Source organism: Lathamus discolor, chromosome 2 (genome assembly GCF_037157495.1).
Source record: "Lathamus discolor isolate bLatDis1 chromosome 2, bLatDis1.hap1, whole genome shotgun sequence".
NCBI classification, from domain to species: Eukaryota; Metazoa; Chordata; class Aves; order Psittaciformes; family Psittacidae; genus Lathamus; species Lathamus discolor.
In genome coordinates, this window is record NC_088885.1 from 63,031,944 (window position 1) to 63,051,476 (window position 19,533).

General features: G+C 42.5%; 1 protein-coding gene across 4 annotated transcripts in view; it reads left to right on the forward strand.

The window, feature by feature from the left end:
• Positions 1 to 5,613: 5,613 nt before the first annotated feature.
• The window catches only part of KIAA0319 (KIAA0319 ortholog), a 47,801-nt gene continuing 33,881 nt past the window's right edge, over positions 5,614 to 19,533 (forward strand). For 3 of the 4 annotated variants that reach the window (XM_065667205.1, XM_065667206.1, XM_065667207.1), the window contains exons 1-2: positions 5,614 to 5,756; positions 18,608 to 18,769. In XM_065667205.1, the coding sequence (XP_065523277.1) occupies positions 18,721 to 18,769 (49 nt within the window). In that variant the 5' untranslated portion in view covers positions 5,614 to 5,756; positions 18,608 to 18,720. Of the gene's footprint in view, positions 5,757 to 18,607; positions 18,770 to 19,198; positions 19,239 to 19,533 lie in introns of those variants that run through there. The other variant, XM_065667208.1, reaches the window with a different exon arrangement.

A 19,533-nucleotide genomic window follows, 5' to 3' on the forward strand; every position in this document is an offset into this window, starting at 1 on the left:
ACAAAATATATGCAATAATTAGAAATAATTATTAGAACAGTAATTAGAAAAATATGTAATATTTTATATTATAATGATAAAATGATTTTGTAATCGTTTTATGATAATGATAAAAATATTTTTATCATTATGCAATAATCAGAAAAAATAGGAATAGCTTTCATTTCTGAAACATACACTGTCTTCTAAACTCAGATAAAGTTAATTGACAGTCTTAAAATCTGCTTAGGAACATAGTATAAAAATAATATCCAGAGACCCAGAGTTTGCCTTTTAAAATATTATATTGCAATTTTAAATGGCTTCTTATAGTAAGACATTACAGAACCTGTGAGGAGAGTCTGATTAGCTGCAGAACAATATGCAGCTTGGATTTCTTCAATAATTATAATAATTATAATTATAGTAATTACATCATTTAAATAATTAGGTATTTCCTTTTCTTCTGTCAAATTGCCTACTTTCCTTTTTTAAAACAGATTATACTGACTTACCTCAAAGCCTGCATTTTCAGTTTGTTAGCTGATTGAGAATGCTGGTAGCCAGCTGATTAAACAACTCCAAGAAGAGAGTTGCAAATTTGTAATCATCGTGCTTTATTTAGGACCAAATTAAATTCTGTTACTTGTAGTTGGGGAATGACTTCTTAAGCTATTAGTGTTATAAACCTAAGGTATTAAAATTATGTTTGGAATTCATGGGGAAGTTGCAAACTTTATGTGAAAGCTAGTTCCCAAAACACCCTGAACCAAGCAAAAAGCATCCTAGTAACATTGCCAAAATTGTTGATATAAAGTATAGTGCTAAATCTTTGCTATCTTTAGGCTTGCCCTGAACATAAAATCTGGATGTTTAGCTCCAGCATTAGGGAGCTTTTGAGTCCACGGGTTTGAAGTGACCCATTATTCAAGAGCTGGCTGAAACTACCTTTCTGGAAGAGTTGCCCTCTAAGCCATGAAACATGCTTCTGTGCATCGGAAAATAGCTGCCTAGACAGTACAATACATCTAGTAACAGAAAAAAATATACTGCAGAATTTCAGCAACACTAAAGAAAGCTGTACAAAGCAAGAATATTCTGTATGACGCACAGTGTGGGTGTTCAGGAAATCAGTATATTTTCCCCTAGCCATCTACTTTTGGCAATGATATGGGACAGAGTACTGCATTAGATGAATCTTTGGTTTGACTGCACTTGTGTAAGAAATATTTGACATGTTCTTTTAACAAGCAGCTCTCCAACATAAAAAAAGAGTAAAAATTATGTTATATGAAAGATACTGCTCAAGACAAAATTACACTGTGAGCTATAAAACCACTTAAAGCTCAGCCTGGCTAATTGCAGATACCTTGGATTTTCTGTTCTGGGCCCTCCATCACTCTTTATAAAAAGTACAGTGATGGACCATGATGACACCGTTCATCTTTTCAAAAACCTCTATCTGCTTTAATATCCCTATTCCCATTGGTGATTTGGAAGGGTGGCCTTAAAGGACCATTTCTGGTTGAGTACCTTTGCAAGCGTGGACATGGTCATGAAGCCAGTTGTGAAACCAGAAAGGCAGGAGGGACAGTCATTTTACCCTAGTTAAATGAGTGTGTAAACTACGTCAGTGTGTTTAAATCCTTTGTTTCCATAGCTGACCTGTTTTTTAAGGAATGATTGATACTACAGGAATCAGCTATTGCAGGCAACAGTGAGAAACATGAGGGAAATACTGCTGCAGTGTGATCGGAAGAGAAAAAGCCCCCAGGTCCTGTCAGCACCACACACCGCTCCCACCACCTTTGGGTGCTGGCCTGGCCTTGCTGAGCATGAATGCTCTGTGCTCTTTGGGGCACAGGGACACATCATGGTCACACAAAAGGTTGCCCATGCCCTCTGGTCATGGGGCTGCATGCCTCCTGTTGCAGTAGGTCATGGCGTGTATGTACAGCTCTGAGATCACCAAGAACGATCGGCCTGAGAAGAGAGTTAGTCAGTGTAAAGTAATCCGTTCTCTTAGATCAGGAATCCTGCTTACCTCCTGGCCTCGACCAGCTGCCCAGGTGTAAAGAAAAAATATCTAACACAGCTCTAAACTACAGTTTTGATTAAATAAAAGGGTAAAAGTATACATCTGCCTTAGTGAACGATAACATACTTCAGCAAAGAAGGAAAGGATTATATCATGTCACTCTAACCTTTTGTACTGGTGGGACAGAGAAGCTAATAAAAACCTACTCGGACAACATTTGTCGAGGCAGAAGATTTACCTGGACTGGCAGTAGAAATAACATGTGAACACAACTGTCAACGCTGGACAAATGTGGCCAAGAAGGAGAAATTATTGTGGCTTTCAAAAAATTTCACAATTATTGAGGAATCAGAAAAGAAAATCTGTCTCAGATGCCTTGAAGGTGAATACCACCCCCTTTTTCAGTGCCGGCAGACACTTTCCTGAACTGAAACAGATCAGGTTTTTTTACTTACTTAAGATGTAAGGTAGGGAAAGAGCATTTTCAGAAAAGCACAATACAATCTAACAAAGATTAAGTATTGTAACCAAAACAGCACATTTCCCAGACCTCTTTCTTTTGGAATAGATGTCACATAGAAAACTGCGAGCAAACCAGGTGAGAAGGGGAAGGAGAACAGCGTTAACTCCCAGCACTGATGGGGAGGGCTCCCCCAGCCCCCTGGGATGGGAGGAACCTCCCTGCATGCCACAGTAACTTTATACCTGTCACAATATCAAGCTGCTCAGAAGGGCTGTTTGGCAGTGTTGAGGGGTGCCTCCCAGAGGCAGACTCCCAAGTACCCCTGTATGTCTGACAGTGAGTTAGTTGTCCTGAGTGATGACAGCTTTGCAAGGCTTTTGTCTGATCAAATGAATGGACTTACTATGGGAAGGCAGCTGGAGGGAACCATATCAACATTTACCTAGAAGGCTACATTTTGAAGTTTTAATGATTTTCAGATAGCATTACAAGACAGTGAGCCTAGTATTTCATGAGGGCTAAGCCTATTAGTTCATCAGTGATATGAAAGGCAAGAACTAGCTCTGCAAGAAAATATCATCTTAGCCTCAGCCATCTGCAGCAAACCTGCTCTCACAGCCTGTTCCACCATTTCATAGCATTTCTGGAGTCTGCAGACTGTGAACAGGCACCAGGTGCTGCTGCTGGGTCTCTCAAACGGGAGCTGTCTGCTCTGATGCCTTTGTACTTGTGTCTTGTTCTTTCAATGCAGAAGACAATCTGCATACAAGAAAGTAAGGGGTACCGGATCAGCCACTCCTGTGCAGAGACGGACAGTTACTACTCTCATCCTTTTCCTCCTGCTTTCACTAAGATAATGGGAGGTACCTCCTGAGAGGACACACAGAGGACTTGTCTTGGTGAACCTGTGCTAAGGAGAATTTTGCATACCTGCACAGATCATATAAAAAGCACTAGTATTGAGTATACAAGCGAATAATCTTTCCTGCAGAAAACTTCTTTTTTTTTTTTTTTAAATAGTGCCACCATATCTGGTGGTTTTGCAGTCAGTAAAATTAGAACTAGGAAACCATGCCAAACATTGGAGGATAATCCTCTTCCCTCACTGGGCTGTAAACCAACCCCTAGTCCTGGCAGGAAAGCTGCAAGGCATGAGAAATGGGGCTACCTCACAAAGGAAGGACAGCCAGCCTTCCTCTCTTCACACACACTTCCTCCTCAAAGTCAAGTAGCCTTAGGCAATATTGTAAAAAGACAGCAGTCTTCTCACTGATCCATTAGTGTTATTAGAATAATTTGTAGATTTCACATGCTCCTTTTTACTTAAGTAAGCAGACTTTAGTCTCCATAAGCTGCCCAAAACAGCCAACACATGGAAATCACAGAAACCAAACACACGAAACTGGCATAACAACATGGCAGTAAAAAATACTTCAAAAAATGTCAAGACAATTTGTTTAGGCTTCTTCATATATATTCATAAGCAATCCGCTATTACAATTCAGAGATTTAATTCCTTGCTTTACAGAGCAAACACATGACTCGTAAGTCTTCCGTTTGGTATGGCTCCCCATACCAAGGAAGATTTAAGTAGCTTCAGGAAATGTCATACAGACTGCTGTCAAAAAAAGTTGGTAAGGTAAGAGTCAGAAGAGGTAAAAAGATGAGGTAAAAGCAGTTATGTGCTCAAGAGATGATACTTGAACATCTTTAGAGTACATCTCTTTTTCATCATTTTACAGCACCTGCAAAATGCCACTTACCCCCAAGCGTTGGCAACTCATTTAAGAGTTAAACCATACAGGCTGGTGCAATTCAGCGTGAAACCTGTGCAATGGAAGCTTGAAATTCACAGCTTTTTGCGTTTTATTTCACTTGAAATAGTTTGCTTAAATTGTTAGGATGAACAAACTTAAACCACTTCTCTATGGCACATGGACTTTGGTGTTGAGTAGAAAAATGCCTGTTCCCAAACACAAAAATTATTTTGGAGTAAAAACCAAAGAAACAAACCATTTCTGCATGTTCTGACTCCAAATACGTCAGAGTCCCTCAGCAGAAAATGTGAATGAGGCAAGAACTAGGATAGAGCAGAATCAAAGACACAGAAACGCTGAGTATTTCATTGAAAAGCTGTGCTGAATAAGCTCTGGGTACTCTTACAGCTGCTTCAGAGAGAGATACTTGTCATTAGGATGCCGGGCTTTGACAGCTGAGCAGCATCAGGTCCCTGGCCCAATGTTCTTCTTAAAGCTGGAAAGGGAAGACTCAGAAGGAAGGTAGAAAAAGGACATGCAGACTGGGGGGCTTATGGCAGCCAGGTGCTAGCCCCAGAACACTGCACGTGGAGGTGGAGCACCCAAAAGCCATGTGGGTGGCAAAGGTCAGGAGAGACCATACAAGAGTGGTGGGATCCCATTTCCGAGCCCCCTTGGCAGACAAACAGGGATACTGCTGTTGCCTTTGGAGCACCAGTACACAAAGTCGCATGGCACAGGGGGCTCAGCTACCTTCTCACAAAAGCTCGTTGGTTCAACATCTTAAGACTTTTGCTTAAGATCTTAAACCTCGGAGCCTCTTGCTGCTTTACTTCCAGCAGCAGCACCGAGATCAAGACATGGCAAAACCCCTCTGGGGATAATCCTGTGGAAGGTAACGCGGCTTCTCTGCAGTTGTACCCCACTGAGGAGGGTGGCGGTGGTGGTGGCAGGCTAGGGGGACGGGACCGGGACCACCTACCCCCCGTGGGGTTAACAGCGGCCCCGCACGCCGGGGGCGCCATTTCGAGCTCGCAGCCCTGCCAAGGGGCGGGGTCACTTGCTGCCCCCCGCGCCCCCTCCTCAAGATGGAGGCGCGGCACCTCGTCTTCTCGCTGCTGGCAGAAAGCCCCCGCTCCCTCAGGGGACGGAGTCAGACCAACCCCGCGTCCCCACTTCCCTGGGGTCGCTGCCGCTGCCCACAGGTGTGGCTTCTTGCCGCAGCCGCAGGCTCGCTGGCCCCCGCGCTGGGGCGGCTCCGAGCCGTGCGTGTTGGGGAGGGGTATGGGGTGTCTCTGGGCAGTGATCCTGCGCGGAACGCGGCGGCCGCCCCTGGGAGGTGTGCGGCGGGACGGCGCCTGCTCCTGAGTCAGCAGCGGCGAAGAGGCGGGCGGCACCGCGCCGCCCGGCCCCGCCGAGCGCCCACGGCCCCCAGCACCGCGCCGGACCCCGGTGCCGAGCACCCGCCAGAGGAAGCGGGTCGTGGGGGCCCGGCAGCTCTTTTCTCCGCTGCCGCCAGGTAGGCTCACTGCTGCGGCCTGGGCGCTGCCGCAGGTGCCGGTGCAGGTGAGGAAGGGGTGGAAAAGACAGTCGGTGCTGTCCAGCTCCCCGGTTGGGAGCCGGGGACTAGCTCCCTTAGCTGACCGCTTCGCAGCTGCCGCGGCTGGGGTTCGGGTCCGCGGTGAAACGCAGCCCGGAACCGCCCCGCAGGCGGGCGTGTTCCCTTGTGTGCAGGGCTCCGGGAGAGCGAGTGCCGTTAGCGTCGTGCTGAAATGGTAACGGGACAGCGGTAGCGATGGTGCCTCCGGACTAAAGGGAGTTTTCCCTCCCGTCCTCCCGCGTCTGCTTGTGGCAAAATGCGTATCCTGTGCGTGTGCAACCTGTTAGGCCGGGCCCATGGTGGTAAACGACACTGGGGGGCTGCGCTGGGGGAGTGTGTGTATGTTTTGGTATTTAATTTGCAGGTGGATTTATTTATATACATGTATGAAAATAAATATTTGTGTATGAAGGATCAAACAGTTTTGATGGGATGTTCCCTAACAGTGCATGTGTATTTAGCTATACCTGATTTGAGCTCAGAAATTATACCTTTACATTGTCTTATTTGTGTGCATATATATATTTGGATATTTATATATGCAAAGCATATAAGAGCATTACTCTTGGCAAGTTTCTTTTCAGTCTTCTGTCAGAGTGTGTGTTTGTTACAGCCTAAACATGTATGTGACTGGTGAGCATGGGGCTAATGTGAAATGCTTTGTCAGATTGTGTTCTGAGCAGTAGAGCAGACCTTAAACAGAAGAAAATATTATGTGTGGTATTTATAGTGATGCCATTTCAGGCATAATCTGCATGAGGATTCTTATAGAAAACTAGAAGACAGTTCCATCATTCCCCTGACCTCTTGCAGGAGGATATCACAGATAACTTGTGAAGAATCAGATAGCTGAAAGAACAAAACGAATCACAAGCTGTTTTGCCCTCTGTTCCTCCCTGTCTGTTTTGTAGTTCCTCATAGTGACTGCATGACAAGATAGTGGAGTTAATATAGGACATACTGGCTTTTAAACTCTTTGAAGTTGGTTCTGTATCTGCCTTTGTCTTTACTGTATCTTGTAGTAGGAGGCTGATCCTCAGTCATGCAGCTTTACAGACATGGGGTCACAACAAACCCATGCAATGCTGCAGGCTTTGGGAAGAGTGGCTGGAAAGCTGCCCATAGGAAAGGATCTGTGGGTGCTGATTGACAGAGCTGAACATGAGCCAGCTTGTGCCCAGGCAGCCAAGAGGGCCAGTGGCATCCTGACCTGTAACAGAAATAGTGTAGTCAGCAGGGCCAAGGAGGTGATTGTCCACCTGTACGTGGCACTGGTGAGGCCACACCTGGAATCCTGTGTTCAGTTCTGGGCCCCTCACTACAAGAAGGACATTGAGGTGCTGGAGCGGGTCCAGAAATGGGCAACAAAGCTGGTGAATGGTCTGCATCAGGTGTGATGAGGAATGGCTGAGGGAACTGGGGTTATTTAGTCTGGAGAAGAGAAGGCTTAGGGGGGACCTTATTGCTCTCTACAGCTACCTGAAAGGAGGCTGTAGCAAGGTGGGTTCACCCAAGTAACAAGTGGTTGGACAAGAGGTAGCAGCCTCAAGCTGCACCATGGGAGGTTTAGATTGGATATTGGGAAGTATTTCTTCACAGAGGGGGTGATCAGGCATTGGAACAGGCTGCCCATGGAAGTGGCAGAATCACAGTCCCTGGAAGTGTTCAAAAAACATGTAGGTGAGTCCTTCAGTGATATGGTTTAGTGGTGGTCTTGGAAGTCCTGGGGTAATGGTTGGACTTGATAATCTTAGAGGTCTTTTCTAACCTGTTTGATTCTATGATTCTATAACTCTAGACATTTGCTTTGTTTAGTTATTTACTCCTTGTGTTTGGTACTTTCTAGCTGCAGCTGATATTTCCTAGTTGGGCTTTGTCTTGAGCCAAACCTGAATTGTTTAAAACCTGGTATAATACAAACTTAATAGGTCATATTGTCCATACTTATTTTGATAGCTTAGGTGATGGGGTTGAGCTGCATGTTATGCATCAAATTGTGTGTCTGAGTGGTGCAGGTAAGGTGAGAGTGTATGTGTACAAGATTCGTGGACTGATGCTTTTCCTATAGGACAATGGAAAATGCAGCATAGTCTGGTTTATACATTATTGAAGCTAACTGGACTTACGGTCATGGTCTGTGGACAAGGCTGTGCCCTGGGGATGCTTGTCCAGTTTAGTCTTAACTATTTTCCTTCAGGGAGTACTGTGGTGGAAAGCTGGAGGTGAACTTCTCCAGCACTTCTATGAACTTCACGTTCCACAACAAACACGTGCCAGTATGGATCTGTTACATCTTCACTAGCTGCCTTTCAGCGAGCTGCAGTTCTGTCAATTCTAATGAGCTGCATGGGGTGCAGAAGTTTTGGTGACCTGGAGATGCTGTGGTTTAGTTCATCTTTCCATACAGCTGACCTCTCATTGTGTTGGTTTGGGATGCTGAGCAGGCTGCAAACTTCAGTGGTACCATGGGAGATGGGGAGTTTCCATTGACAGCTTTCTGATCCTGCTAGCAAAATCTCCGTTGGGAATGTTTTAGAAACAACTGATCCCCTTTCCTCACCATGTGCACAGACATGGGATCTGTTTCAGGTGGAGCCCTTAAGACCCTTTCCAGCTATACCTTCTGTGATGCTGAATAAAGTAGCCTTGCTGTAGGCTTTTTCACATATTGGTTGTATGGACTTTGCTTATAAATCTTTCCTTTAAGAAAGTATGTGTGACGCTTTACGTTTGCTGGTTTTGATAGTGGTACTAAATGTATATTCTTAGTAGGAAATACATGATTAAAGGTGGAGCTGTGATGCTGTATATCCAGCAGTCTCCAATTTCAGTGCTGTAGAGGAAGCACAGAACCACTGTAATGGATGTTGTACCCATGGGGAGAAATCCTTCCTACTGTCAGGCAGTTAGCTTTCAATTTCTGTCATAAAGTGTCTTTCTGTACAAATTTATAATCTAATTTAACTGCAGATATAGTTGCTTTTCCATTTAAGTACCTAATACCTTTCTGTATGGTGCCCAGGGTATGATTGCTGAGTATTTTTTAGGATGATGTGACTTTGCACAGAATAGGTAGGAGTTCAGTCCATCCAATTGGTGGTAATATGAATGCTGTTAACTTAATGCCAGATTTCAGTTGGTTAACCTTTATGAAGGGGCAGTTTAGTGGTTGGTTCCTGCCCTAATGCATTTTCCTTGATAATTCATAGAATAGTTAGGGTTGGAAAGGACCTCAAGATCATCTAGTTCCAAGCCCCCTGCTATGGGCAGGGACACCTCACACTAAACCATCTCAGCCAAGGCTTTGTCCAACCTGGCCTTGAACACTGCCTGGGATGGAGCATTCACAACCTCCCTGGGCAACCCATTCCAGTGTCTCACCACCCTAACAGGAAAGAATTCCTTCCTTATATCCAATCTAAACTTCCCCTGTTTAAGTTTGAACCCGTTACCCCTTGTCCTGTCACTATAGTCCTACTGAAGAGTCCCTCCCCAGCATCCCTGTAGCCCCCCCTTCAGATACTGGAAGGCTGCTATGAGGCCTCCACGCAGCCTTCTCCAGGCTGAACAGCCTCAACTTCCTCAGCCTCTCTTTATACGGGAGGTGCTCCAGTCCCCTGATCATCGTCGTGGCCCTCCTCTGGACTTGTTCCAACAGTTCCATGTCCTTTTTATGTTGAGGACAACAGAACTACACAAAATAATCCAAGTGAGGTCTCACAAGAGCAGAGTAGAGGGGCAGGATCACCTCCTTCAACCTGCTGGTCATACTCCTTTTGATGCAGCCCAGGATACGATTGGCTTTCTGGGCTGCGAGCGCACACTGCAGCCGGCTCATGTTCATTTTCTCATCGATCAGCACCCCCAAGTCCTTCTCTGCAGGGCCGCTCTGAATCTCTTCTTTGCCCAACCTGTAGCTGTGTCTGGGATTGCTCCAACCCAGGTGTAGGACCTTGCACTTGGCATGGTTAAACTTCATGAGGTTGGCATCAGCCCACCTCACAAGCGTGTCAAGGTCCCTCTGGATGGCATTCCTTCCCTCCAGCGTGTCAACCGAACCACACAGCTTGGTGTCGTCAGCAAACTTGCTTAGGGCGCACTCAATCTCACTGTCCATATCAGCAACAAAGATGTTAAACAAGACCAGTCCCAACACCAGTCCCTGAGGGACACCACTCATTACCGGTCTCCAGCAGGACATTGAGCCATTGACCACAACTCTTTGTGTGTGGCCATCCAGCCAGTTCTTTATCCACAGAGTGGTCCATCCATCAAATTGATGTCTCTCCAATTTAGAGACAAGGATGTCATGTGGGACAGTGTCGAACACTTTGCACAAGTCCAGGTAGATGACATCAACTGCTCTACCCCTGTCCATCAGTTCTGTTGCCCCATCATAGAAGGCCACCAAATTGGTCAGGCAGGATTTCCCCTTAGTGAAGCCATGCTGGCTGTCACCAAGCACCTTCTTGTTTTTCATGTACCTTAGCATGCCTTCCAGGAGAATGTGCTCCAAGATTTTGCCAGGCACAGAGGTGAGACTGACTGGTCTGTAATTCCCCGGGTCTTCCATTTTCCCCTTCTTGAAAATGGGGGTTATATTTCCCTTTTTCCAGTTGTCGGGAACTTCACCTGACTGCCATGGTTTTTCAAGCGATTTTTCAAATCTCCCCTCTGCTCCTCTGTACAGTTTATAAACTTTTGTGCATGTTACAAAAAGTTCCGCTGGTTAAGTATAGATGGATTTTAAAGAAATAAAATGTGTTCAGTGGTCTGAGGTGGAGCTCCAGAGGTTTGCATCTCATGGGGAGGTTGTTTGCACATGTGCACTTTAGCTGTTTGTAACAGACAAGTAGAGATGAGTGTTCTGTGAATCTTGTGTTTTGAGGTGAAACAAAGATTTTTCCTTTGTCTTTGCATGCGCCTCTACTTTATTTTTTCCCATGTAGTCCACTCTTTCCACAGACTGCGTGGGTGGTGTGATACATGAGCTACATTTTCAGTTATAGAAATTGGTTGACTTGTTTTTTTTGGGGTGGGCTTGTAGAAGTTGACATTGCAATTTTGTCTTGTCTGGCTTGGCTGTTTTTACAGAAGTTATAGGAATTTAATTACCTGCTGGTAATCTGTTCTTCTGTGGTGGTTTACAGTATACTGTAAGTGAAAAAAGGGATATTTTTCATATCAAGGGATACTTGACACAGTGGTCAAGTAAGCTTTTCCTCTGCAGGGAATCAGACTAACAGTTCTAACAATGGATGTAAACCTTGGCACAATCATGCAGGTGACAATTTACTGATTGCGGTTGTATCAGCACACAAGATCTGAAGTCTGCAAGTGAATGTACAGCATGCAGCTGCATTGAGTCTTTTCTTGAAGGTGATTAAATAACAAGACATAAATAGAGTATTTGTGTACTTCACTTGCAAGATTTTGGCTGATCTGGTTCCTTGCTTTTGTACCCGCACCATCTTATGCAAGTTCTTTTTCTGCAGTGAGTGTGATTGTATCTCAGGCAGTGGCTGGGTGTTCAGTAATCTCAAAAATGGTCAATTAGCTTTGTTGACTTACATTGCTTGAGCTAGTCTCTGCTGATCATTCTCTGAACAACCCTTGAGGGCTACTGTAAATTAGATGCGCTTAGTTAACTTCTGTTTTTATAACATGGTAGTCTTCTAATACAAAAAACCCCTGAACCTCATACCCTAAAATCCTAGCACATCCATTTGACTTGAAATGTCAAACTGTTGTTTACTCTGCTGTATGGGGTATTGTTAATTAATGAAAGTATATCGGTCACCTGGAGACCATAAACTAGAAAGTTTGATTTTTCATTTTTAAGTAGGTTCCAAGAAACTTTTTCAGTAAAACTTACATTTAAACGTCGTAGTTCTGTTTTCCTCCACAGTGTTTGCATTGTTGCTATTACTGCAATAATGTCGAAGTGAAATCTAGTAGATGATTGAATTTCAACAATTCAAATTGCAGTCAACAATAATTAACAGAAAAACCTTTGCTACCCTTTCTGTACCTGGTATTCTGGCTGAAGCTGTAAACTTTTCTTGTTTCAAAACAACCTCATGTTTTATGTGGCAGTAGCCTTTACATTTTCGAGGCAGCGAGTGTCTGCATTTTCGTTAGAACTGTGAACTTCTCTGTGTTCAGCACTTCTGAGATCAGTGTCCTGGTTTTTGTCCATAGTATGTTCACAAGTGTGCATCCTCTGGATTTGCAAGTGTTAGCTTTGATGTTTTGATGATTAGCTTAGGTCAAGCTGCAAGAGTTGATTTTATTTATTTATTCATTTTTATAGTATTAGATCTTAAATAGCAGTATTAACAACTGCAAGGGTTTAAGTATCATTAATGAGATCTCGTAAATCCTGACACTGACTTAAATGGGATCATGACTTTACCCCATGAAGTTTTCCTAAAAAAATCAAAACGAAACAAATCCAAAACAAACTACCAACACACCCCTGCCCCAGCCAAAACAAATCAATATTTAAAGTCTTGACAGTCCGTGAAAGGCTCAATCTTGTGGGTTCAAATTGTAAGACTTTCTTTAGAGCAGTGAGAGATTATTATTTTTTTTCCTACCGAAGGCTGAGACTTTTTCAAGAATTACTGTAGTTCAGGGAGTAGCACTTAAGGAAAAATTGCCAAAATCCTAAGAACTGCAGTACAACAATGATAATTTTAGTCAATTAATAGTTCCTTTTTATTTTTGAGGGCTTACAGTCTAAGTTGAGGGGGGGGAAATACTTAATTTCAGTGCTATAGCAAAGCTTTTTTCATATTTTTGATACCGTTATTTATGACTTTGAGGAAGTGCAAAATAAATAAATTTTTGTGTTCTGTGCATTTACGTGGTCCAGCTTGAAGTGAGTACCTTTCTTCTAACTTCTAGTAATTGACTTGAGATTCTCCAGAAACATCAGCTCCCATCCACAAATTGTACTTCTCTGCAGAAGGATGTCTTGGTATCTAGTTGGTGCTGGATGTGTAGTGCAGCTTGCAGAATTTGTTGCTTTCTGTCGAAATGGCTCTTGAACTAGGAAGTGGATTGAGACTATACAACTTTGTCACACAGCTCTTGTAACAACTTCAGGCTTTACAAAGCTGAAAGGGATTTGTACCACCTTTTCTGCATGTGTGTCTCTTTCTCTTCCAGGCAGTCTGCTGAATTGCCTTCTCTCTCCACCCCCCATCCACAGCTCAAAACTGATGCGATGTACACCGTTGGATAGTTTTCTTCTGTCTGTTTTCCTGTTGTAAAAATAGTTAAATACTGGAGGGAGATAGAGAAATTCTGAAATACCCTTCATGGGAGGCTTAGGACAGGTTAGATAAAAATCTGAAGGAGTATGCTTTGTCTTGCCTCTGGACTGTGGAGGGAACAAGATACCATCTTGTTCCTTCAAGCTCTGCTGTCCCTTTCCAGGTCTCACTTCATTTTCACTGCAGAGTATATTTGATGACAGCAGAGGGAATTGACAAGTGAGGCCATGTTCTTGTGAAAATGCAAAACCTATGTAAAATAGATCATGTTGTTTTAGAGGAATTGTTCAATAGTTTGCCTCTCTTCTGAGGAGAGATGTTTCTATATCCCTGTTAGTCTGTTAGTGGGGAGCGCAGGGCTCTTGGATGTCTAAACAATCTCACTCTGTGATTCTGTTACTGAGGTCAGTTTTTGGTTTGTGGGTGTCCCTCCCTGCTGGTCTGGCTGATAGGTCTGACTGATATATAATGTCTCTGTTGCAAACTAAGTAGTGACAGTCCTGAATTATTCTGACCTTATTCCACTTTCTATTGTATGCCATAATATGATGTAAGTCCTGACACTGATAATAGTGTTTTAATTTCACCATTAAAATCCCGCCATTCATTGGTGTATTTAAAATATTTTCTTCCATGTAAATAATTCTTGATACCATATATACCTGCTAGCCCTTTCATCTTTAAGATTTCCACTGTTGTTTGTTCCCTCCACAGCAGTTGTATTCTTGTAGGGTAAAGTTACTCTTTCCATAAAGCACTGCTGGTTTTGTTTTTATTTGCCCAGTTGGTGTCACTGAACATTTAACAGAGCTGTGGGAACTGGTAGAGTCTGGTCCATCCAGTATAACACAGCAGGGTATTTTCAGCTCTTCAGTTTGTTGGTTGATCACCATTAACTTGCTGTTTGTGCCCTGAACTTGACTGAGGTAATTGACATAGAGTTGGAATGTAACAACAATCTAATGTCTCCCTTGAACAAGAAAGACATGTGGGAGCCCCTCTGAATGAAGCAGAGAGATGTTTATAATTACAGCTACATCCTGTAGCTACAGTAATTTTCCATCAGTAATCATGGTTTTGTTTTCAAGTACAAACACCTATTGTTAGAAAATTGTGTGAGAGGAAGGTGACTTTGCATATATGGTAAGTATTGATGACTATCATAACTTCCATATCTGCACAAGCTCTTGAAAATTATTCCCTTTATTTAGATGCCTAGTGTGTGGCTGTTTTGATGATGTGTGTGTTCATACAGTACCTGTTAATGTTGAAGCTCGTAGTGCTTGCACATGTTCTGAGTTTTTTTTGTGGTGTTAGACATGCTACAGCCATGAAGTTCTGTTTTTCTTTCTTCTGCAGTATTAGTACAATGTTAATGCTCAGCTATTAATTAACTGTCTCAGGTATTAATACAGGTACAAGAGCTAATGAAAAAACTGATTGGAATTTTTTGTGAGGGGTAGATTTTCTGAAAGAACGTCTTATGTTTAGTAGAAGCATTGATGTGTGTGTATATGTATATAGGCACTTGCATTAAGAATAGGACCACCAAATTGGTAATGTGTTCATTTATTCAGCTGTCCTGCTTTTTATAAGAGATGCTGTCAGTTAAAAAATGGATGTTTTGCTTTAGCTGTGGCTTGAGTTTCAGATGCTGTTTCAGTATTGCTTTTGTCATGTTATCTAGCTGTTCTAATGACCAGAAAGGTAAGGACATGAGAAGCCCCTGCTTGTCTTCTCTACCAATGCTAGCTGTGGCTGTTGAGGACCCTTGTTCTCCTGGAGATTTCTGCTGTCTGGCATTGTTCTCTCTGGCTGCTTTCATGACACTGCTTGTTCCTGTATCTGATTTTGTTAGTGTGAAGGGATTCTACTACACCTTTTGTAGCGTGTTGGTATATTACCTTATGCTCTGTTTGCTTGTATAGGATTTGAATGTATTCCCAGAATGTACAGGTTATTCAGCCTGTACATGTTTTTACTGTTATAGTCCTGGCCTAATTAGGTGTAGGGGGTGGCAGTATAACTCTACTTGGCTGACCTGTTTCTTTCTTCGAGGGAGAAAATTACTTGAGTCTGCATTAAAGTCCAGGTGAACCAAAATGCAGGGTGAGATTTGAGGTGAAGGGGGGCAATACAGGCAATTCCATTTCCTTGGAAAGCTTTTGTACTTCATGTGTTATTTAACAAAAGATGTTGTGGTCCTGATGAGCAACTCTGTCTGTTTAAAAGATTGTGAAGTTGAAATGCTTGTATTGAAGGATCAGTTTAGAATTCCCCCTTCTCCTGTTGGCTAAGGCATCGCCAGATGGAACAGAAAAACATGGCTTTCAGAGTAGTATATATGTGTATGTATAATACATACAAGGAAGCATGGGAGGACATAGTGCTGCATTTGTGCATTCACTGTGTCCTCACATTGTGTGTCTGATATGGATTCAAGGGAGATTGTGCATGCAGTCCCAAGTCTGGCATTTTGTAGCTTTGGTAATCTATTTTCTTAATAAAAAAACCAACCAACAACAAAACACCAACCAACCAAATGCTGCCACAAAAAAAACCTAACCAGAAAAATGACCCACCACTGTTCGCTACAAGTGCTTGTGTTTCTGAACTCAGGACAAGTAATGCTGCAAAACTCGGGATCATTTACGTAGTGTCTTAATGTTTTTCATAGCGTTGTTACAAGTAGTCATGTGGACTTATCAGTCAACTATTATGCAGAAGATAGATGCTGCTTCTTTTAGTCCCAGTGAGATAGTGAAGTTTGCCTTGCAGAGGCAAGGCCTATAAAAATAAACAAAATTACTTTTCTGCCTCTGATCAGTGTTCTGTCCTTGTGATGTTCTGATACTGAGCCTGATGCATTTTTCCTTGGGCTAAAGGACTGAAAGTCTGTCTTAGGCATCTGGTCCATTTGACTGCTTCTGGGAAGGAGTGAAGGTTACAGGAAATGCACAATAACTCAGAAACCTTGAGTTTCAATAAGCTTTTCTGCAAATCACAGTTTTTGGTAGCTGACAACCTTTCCAAATCTAGAGAGATTTCCATAGAAACTGGAAAAAGGCTGTGTGTGAAATTATGTGTTATCATAATAATATCTTCCCTCCCTCTCAGTCTGTTGAGGTATTTGTGGTATATGTGTTAATAAGTTGGAAATACATACTAGGTTGTCGGTTCTGTCTGTGTTCCTCTGTTCCCATTCTCAAAAACAACAGAAACATTCCAAAGTGTTGGGGTTTATAGAAACTGTATGTTCTACATAACACTGGTTTAGTTTGAATGTTCTTGAGTAAAGCACTAAAAAATAATCACTTTGAGTAATGTGTTAGAATGAATGTGCAGATGATCAGCATGGGCAGGTGTATGCTGGTGGGTTCAGTTGGAAAGGCTTAAGAAGTCATCTAGAGATAACTGCCTGTATAGCTGAGAGCCGGGATAGATTCATCAAGGGATAGTCATGCTTGACCAACCTCTTAGACATTTCATTATAGAAATGATTCTGTGTGCTAAGTAGTACTTTTGGAACTATTTGGCTTAAAAAAAACCCAAAAAAAAAACCCAAAAAAACGCCAAAAAACCCTACCAAAAACCAAAAAACCATCTTTGGGGCTTTTTATCTGTTATAAAAACCATAACTTTATAGTTGATGGGAGGACAGAAGAGCAATGGGGGAATGCAAGACTAAAAATGGTCCTGTTGCTGAAGAGTTTGTATCATAGGAGTGGTGTACTTGTAAGCATCCAGACAACCTGTTGATCTTTCTAAGGTGAAGCCTTCCTAAGTTAGTCCTATTCACTCTAAATTAGTCCCATTCACTAAAGAGGGGCATGGCTATTCTGAAGCTATTCAGTGTATTCTGTCAGGAACTGTTTCCTGAGAGAACATCTAACTGCAGATATCAAAATAGTGTGGTGCTAGAAGCAGTGTAATGTGGTGTGGTATGTTTTGTGGGATTTTCTGGTGACAGTTACTTCTCATCAGAGATAGGAAAGCTGTCTTAGGAAGAGGAGTTTTATTGATGTTGGATAGAACAAAGGTCACAAAAGTCAAGTAAGTTTTTAAATCGGGTACCAGAATTTTGGAAAGTTAGTAATAGTCTTTCCTGGGTTTGCAGGGAGCTTGCCCAAACATCACTTTTTTTTTTTTTTTTTTTTTTTTTTTACTTAGGATTTGTTTTTAAACCTAATCTGTTATTTTCTCCTTGCTTTAGTGATGTTCTGTAGTCATTTTGCTTATGTCTTGAGCACAGTTAGTGTTTGTATCACAGACTGGAGGAGTTGTCAGTCCAGTACTCTCTGACCACCCACCCTCCTTTGTGGAGGGTGTAATGTTTAATATCAGATTTACTTATCTGGAGATGTAACGTGGGATTTCCGATTTAGCAATGAAATACAAATATGCTGAAATTACAGTGCAAATATACATTACACCTGGCAAAATGTGGCAGTGGCTGTATACAGTTCAGTTGCAATACCAACGTGGTTCCCATTGCTGGTCTCTATATTCAGCTCGCCACTGTAACACTGGGCATCCTCTGTCACTGGGAAGGAAAGTATGAGTTGAAGCCAGCTCAAGCCCCTTGCTCTCTTCAGAATTCTTCTGTTCAGTTTTTATACTCTGTGTTGGGCTGAGCCACATTCACTTCCCCCTGCTGATCTGGCTAGCTCAGGGAGGCATTCGCACTCCTCAGTGAACTCAGTGGGAGAAATGTTTACGCCATCAGTTGATCCCCTCAGCTGTTAATAGCTGTTTAGCAAGTCACATAATGAATATCAAGGGGAATTGACTGGGATGCTCTGCCTTGAGAAGGGCTGTTCTCCAAAGAAACCTCACTGCCTGTGTTTTTCAATGTATAGAAGTGTCTTTTGGTCAAATATCTACTTAGGATCCTCTATGTGGGAGGGGTTGTGAGTTTAGCTAAACTTTTTTTCCTTGCATGAGTAATGCAACTTCAAACTGTTTGTTGTTAGTAGATCTGTTTCTTGCTTAGGCTGCCTTATTTGGAGAATTCAGTATCCTGGTAAGGAATGTTTACCTAGCAATTCTGGAGAAGTGTCTGCTTGCATTACCTTGATAGCTGGGAGGTACCCAGCTTGAGGGCTATCTCAAGAGCTGATTTAACACTGCGTAAATTTTAGCATGGACATGCTGAGCATGATTCCTCCATGATAAGAGTACTTTCTATTTTCTGTTTAAAATCAGAGCAAAACCGGGTTCTAGATAACTGAAGACAGAATATCTCAGAGTTTTGAGGTACAGAAACACAACCATGCAAATCTTTTAGGGACATTTCTGCATATCCAGAGAATGAGATTTCCAGGTAGGTAATTTTTTCTGTATCTTCACCTTGACTGGTAAACTGTGTCATCCATCAAAAAGTCCGGAAGTAATAATAAAGCCTGCATTTAACCTGTTTATTGGCTTTTACTCTTACATTCTAATTAATGCTCACATCTGACCTGTTTTTTCCTGTGCTGTTTGTTGCAGTGCTTCATGGCTACAGCAGGGTACTAAACAGTATTAGAGGAAACCAGCATTAAGACACATAATTTCTACACAGCTGGTTGGAAAAGCAGTTGTCACTGCCTTCCTGGTGCAGCATGGCATTTGGACTTGGTGTTCTCTGCCTGTTACTATGGGCAATAACAGGTAGGATTTTACTTCTTGTGTGTCTGAGTCGCGAACAACAAGTGAGTGCTCCTGGAGTGTATATGCAGGTGTGAATGAAATATGAATAAGGCAAGAGCTGGGACATCTTCTGACTCCTTAGTGCTAACAGCTGCATAACTGCCAGTTGATGGCAGTGGAGGAATGAAGTTGAGAGCTGTTTGGAGCCAGTTTCAATAGGACTGTTTCAGTGCAGATGCATGGGTCAAGGAGTAGTGGGAGAGTTCAGAGTTTTCCTTCTTTCTCTTGCAAGACAACAGCTTAAGAATGATGTATTGCTTATGTTCTAAGCTGCCTTTTTTCCTCTGAAATATCATAAGATGCTTGATTTATGAGAAGCATAAATGCATTTGTTTACATCTCTCATCTCACCATCTGCTTTACAGAAGTGTATTTCCTTTCAAAGCCCACAGGAAAGTCCTGTAAGCTTCTGCTTCAGCCAAAGAGATAGGTAAATTACTTTCTTTCGTAATCAGATAGGTTAAGAAATAGTAATTCTTAGTACTGGTTTTGTGTCATAGGGAGATTTATTCTGGTGCAGGCAGTTTTGATGTGGCAGCTACAGAACAATATATTCAAGGATGGTGTGTATTTCTTTAAAAGAGTGAAATCTGGTTGTGGGGATGTTGGCAGTATTGATATTAGCAAGAATTTAAGAAGTAATGCTCAGTTATGAGCATTTCATATATGAAAGACCTGGCTTTCATCTCTAGTATAAATAGGATTGGCTGTTTCATGAGGAAGAA